We start from the raw sequence: 4,647 nt of genomic DNA, 5'->3' as shown, positions 1-4,647 counted from the left end.
AAACTCTCCTCCTCTTGCATGTTTCCTCTGTCCATAGCGTTCCTTGACAGCGTCGTTTCTAAGTCGCCAGTTTAGTGCTACTTGGTCCCAATGTCATTTCCCATTGTGAACCTACTAGTATGCTTCCGAGTATGCTTCCACCGGCCAAAACCAAACATGCTTGCGAACCTTCCGCCACAACAGTCCCGCCCCCTTTGATAATCGACCAACTTACTACTGCGTGTACAGAAAGATGACGACTCTCAGCCAGTTCTGCTATTCTGGCACAACACTAGCAATGCTACTTCTTCACTGTCTCTGTGAGGCGGCACCTCTGAGGCTCCCTTTAACAACGTCTGTGTTGTCGTTGGATCAGAACCTCCTTTAAGAATGAAGGAGCAATCCACATACCTGGATCGCAGTTCAGGGGGAATGCAGCAGCCAGCGACTCACTGAAGCGCCCTAAATGGAGTAAATGATGCATTTTGAACTAGAATTTTACAAAAAAATTATTATATATATTTGAATTTGAAGACTAAAATGAGTTATACACCAAAACATAATCCAAATTTAGGCAGAAGACATTTGCTAAAAAATAGTTTTTACATCCAACATATGAAACCTTAAAGTAGATAATGTAGTTTTAGAATAGAGGTCTGTCTGTCTTTGTTGAACTGTGCACGTCAGACACTGTAGACCCTGTTGATAGTTATTTTTATGTGTGTGTGTGTGTGTATTTCCTTCTTTGTTGTTTTCATTTAAAACTATAGAAAGGCTAAATATATACAGATAGAAATTTGGAGTAGCTTTCTACACCCTGATTGTGTTTTTATCTCTAACAGCTATTGTTAATTCATGGAGTGGGGACTTATTGTTTAACTCTTTAGGCCGAACAGCTTTTTAGGCAAACATTGTATCATCGTATATTGTATCCCTACAATGACTGTGATAATGATAATAAAAATAGACATCATTGTTGTCATGGAAACTAGTTGATTTCTCCTAAATATTTAAATAGAGCAGTAATTGTCTTAAATTGATTTATAGTAATTCAGGTGACTACATGACTCAGCTGTAGTAATATAATGCTAGAGGGCCTGCTACAGTTTTGTTATTCTGTTGTCATGGTAATAGAAATTTGCATGAATTAATAATTACACATTATCTTTAAACAAAATTGCAATTGGAACGATATGTTACTGTTGTTGCTGAATGAAAGAAACTCCTTCCTTTTAGTCTACAAAAAGTAAAGCTGATAAATTCAGCATTACATTAACGTGTGAATTGATTGAAAGTGAAGACATCACAACGTTGATGCTTTTTGAATTGTAAACAAATGTGAACTTTAGATAAAGAAGGTCTGAGGTGTCTTATGCTTTATCTATAGTAATGGAATCGGTCTTTCTGAGTGGGAAAGAAGAAACTCTCCTTTTAGAAAATGACTGCATATATTTAAAGTCGGTCTTTTGCCACTAGAGGGCTCCCTAGAGCTGGGTAAAAAACCTAGAGTCTCAGGTGTTTCCCTGCTTTCTACTACTGATTACATTTTAATGTTTTCTGTATCACAAAAGCATCATGTTAGTAACAGACATCAATAAAACAGTTAGACTCATTGGTAACCGACCGTCTATTTACTGAATGTTCTGTGTCTTTAGGTCACGTTCCGTACGAGGATCTATCACTGCAACATCAACAGCCAGGGGGTGATCTGCCTGGACATCCTGAAGGACAACTGGAGCCCCGCCCTCACCATCTCCAAGGTGCTGCTGTCCATCTGCTCCCTGCTCACAGACTGTAACCCAGGTAAGACCAACTCCTTAGTTAGAGCTACTGAGAGTTTACATGTTCCTACAGAGTAAACAAACGACTTCCCTTCTTAAAACCATTTTATCTGCTAAACTTCATCCACAAAGGAAGCTGTTGGGGCAGGATGCTGCTTCTAATCCCCCCAAAAAACAGAATTTTAAATAATTTTGGAGGTCATGGAAGGATACTTTTATTTAATTTATAGAACACAAGCAATAGTGGTTGTGCTTGAAGAATCGTTTTTTCTTTTTTATACAAAGTTTCTATTCAGTCCATAAAAGTATTTCTTTCATTTATGGTTTGTGACGGACACGGAATAAAAGGAAAAGCTTTTTAGATTATTTTCATTTTTATCCAATTTCTTAAGAATAACTAAATTTAAATGTCTGTATTTGTAATGTTAAGATATTATCAGATCATAATTCCTCACCAGATCATGGTAGAAACTATAAACCTACATTGTCTATACCCTTTATCTCACAGCGGTAAATCAACAGTCATAAAATTCATCACTGTTTTTATTTAAATAGATCGTTGAATAAAAGGGGAGTTTTGACAATAACACCAGTGTAGAATTCAGTCAAGGTTGGTCCATATCTAAGAACGAAGTCTTAGTCCTGGGATCTTTAGCCTATAGAAAACCAGCGACGGGGCGTGGCAGAAGCGCTGGGGCAGAGCATGTGACCCATATACGCGCAGTCCTCCTTCAAAATGTCAACCCTGAAACCTTCGCTGCATTCCTCTCTACCCCCTTTCCTGCCTGACTGCTATCAAATAAAGACCTACGTTTCACAAATCTAAAAAAAACAACAAAACACCAAGGTCAGGCACGTCGTTCCTATCCTCCCTCTGTTCCTGGTGGGCGTGGCCGGTCATGCAGCTCCCCATTAATGGTGACTCAGCAGGAGTGGCGCTCCCAGAACAGGAATAGCATTGAGGTAGATTCTGGAAGGTTGCTTATTTTCCTGCTTTAAAAGAGGAAAATAATAATGTAATAAATGTTTGATATATAGAAACAAAAATAAAGTCACACTTATGAGGCTTAAATCTGAAGCAGGAGTTGTTTTAGGGATGCATGTCATCTTTAATCATCTTCCGCTACCAGTTGTTGAATAAAAGCAGATTTTATTTGCTGCGCCGTCTGCTTTAACTAAGAACTTCAGCTGCAGCTCAAATGAAGGTTGAACCCCGAACCTAAACACAGTGGAGACATTTGGAGTCGCCAGATATATAAGAAACATATTTGCTCTAACACAATTCAAGATTCCTCAATAATATCTCAGAACTGTGGACCTTATTACTGCTTTGGTTCAAGGTTTTGCTCCCTGCTAGCAATTTTAATGAATGGGCTTTAATGCCTAAGATACGCTCCAATCAACTAAAGGCAGATTAAACTTCCAAGCTCTCCATAGAGGCAGCCGAGTCCTACATTTATGAAATGTTGGTCTTAGAAGTCAAGGCACCAATCCTTAACTCTTTATGATTTATTTCAGGTTGTTCTAAACAATAATTATACTGGACTTTCAGAGAAACCAGAACAAAAGCCTGTTTTTTCTTTTCAGCTGATCCTCTGGTGGGAAGCATCGCCACTCAGTACACGACTAACAGAGCCGAACATGACCGAACAGCCAAACAGTGGACAAAACGATACGCCACATAAACCCACAGGACACCAGTGGGAGGAAGAGGACGAAGAAGAAGAAGAGGAGGAGGAGGAGGAAGAGGAGGCTCGGGGTGGGGGGTGATCTGTGTTGTTTGTGACAGGGGTTATTTTTATCTCATATTTTTAGTACTTTGTCGGCTATAATTTTTGTTTCCTGGTTAAGTTATCTCTGTGAACATGCTAATAAAGGAAAACGATGTACCAACTCATCCAGTTATTTCTCTGTGATTTCAACTAATAAAAATAAAATATTAAATTTACAGGCTACAGAAATAAAAACATGTTGGTTTAAATAAAATGACAGCAGGTTTAATTTATGCTCTGCTTTAAGGATGCGGTCTAATAGTTATTCTAGTCAACAAAATAAAGTTTTTTATAGTAGAAGCACTTTTTCAAATATCAAATTATCACAGAAATGCTTTTTAGCTTACTATTTAATATTTAAGATTTTTTTTTAACCAAAGTGAAACACTGAAGCTTTCTGTAGTAGAGCCGTATCCTATGCACAGCCAAAGCTGGAAAGAGTCCAGCTGAACATCTCTAATTAGACTTATTTCTATACTAGAGGATCAGATTAGCTTCAAATCACAAAAAAGGGTTTCTGCCATCAATATATTACTTCTCGCAAAGAAAACCAGTAAAAATAATGCTGCTAATAGTTTTCCAAGAAACAGATTAAGAAGTTCAGTTGCTGAAAATAAACATTTCAGGAAGTCAAGAAGCTCCATAAGAGCAATTAAATTTGAAGTCTCCACCAGAACAGAGCTTGGCCAAGCTTTGCAGCAGACGGGTGCTTTCACTGCATAAAAAACTTGACTGCCAAAAACAAATGACTAATGAACAAATGTCTGCACTGCTCGACATGCGAGGATGGACACCAGAGGATTGGTGGAAAGTTGACTTCCCTTATGATTCCAGTTCTGGAAATCCAGAAAATCTTCTGGTCAGATGGGAAATGAGTTCTGCCCACTGGGGTGCGGATGGTGAAGAATCCTGATCCGATGCATGTGTGTAGTTACTTCAGATCATTCACACACCTTTACAATCTCTTATTTGTAGCATTTCTACTAAAAGTAATGGAATAATATAGTATATTTAGTGTGAAAATGTCGTGGTTTCTACTTTTTATTTTGATAGAAAAATAAATTAACTTGTACAAAAACAGACATAATCAAACCGAATAAACAATAGAATATCAA

At 37.9% G+C, this 4,647-nt stretch overlaps 1 protein-coding gene across 2 annotated transcripts in view; it reads left to right on the top strand.

The window, feature by feature from the left end:
* Positions 1–3,646, top strand: part of LOC107100940 (ubiquitin-conjugating enzyme E2 E1) — a 13,578-nt gene extending 9,932 nt beyond the window's left edge. The window contains exons 5-6 of one of the 2 annotated variants that reach the window (XM_015399632.1): positions 1,635–1,782; positions 3,348–3,646. In XM_015399632.1, the coding sequence (XP_015255118.1) occupies positions 1,635–1,782; positions 3,348–3,445 (246 nt within the window). In that variant the 3' untranslated portion in view covers positions 3,446–3,646. The remainder of the gene's footprint in view (positions 1–1,634; positions 1,783–3,347) is intronic. The other variant, XM_015399634.1, reaches the window with a different exon arrangement.
* Positions 3,647–4,647: the final 1,001 nt, after the last annotated feature.

This window comes from Cyprinodon variegatus, unplaced genomic scaffold (genome assembly GCF_000732505.1).
Source record: "Cyprinodon variegatus isolate N-32 unplaced genomic scaffold, C_variegatus-1.0 Scaffold1031, whole genome shotgun sequence".
NCBI classification, from domain to species: domain Eukaryota; kingdom Metazoa; phylum Chordata; class Actinopteri; order Cyprinodontiformes; family Cyprinodontidae; genus Cyprinodon; species Cyprinodon variegatus.
Note: the sequence above shows the minus strand (reverse complement) of the source record. Positions and strands in the feature narration are given on the sequence as shown.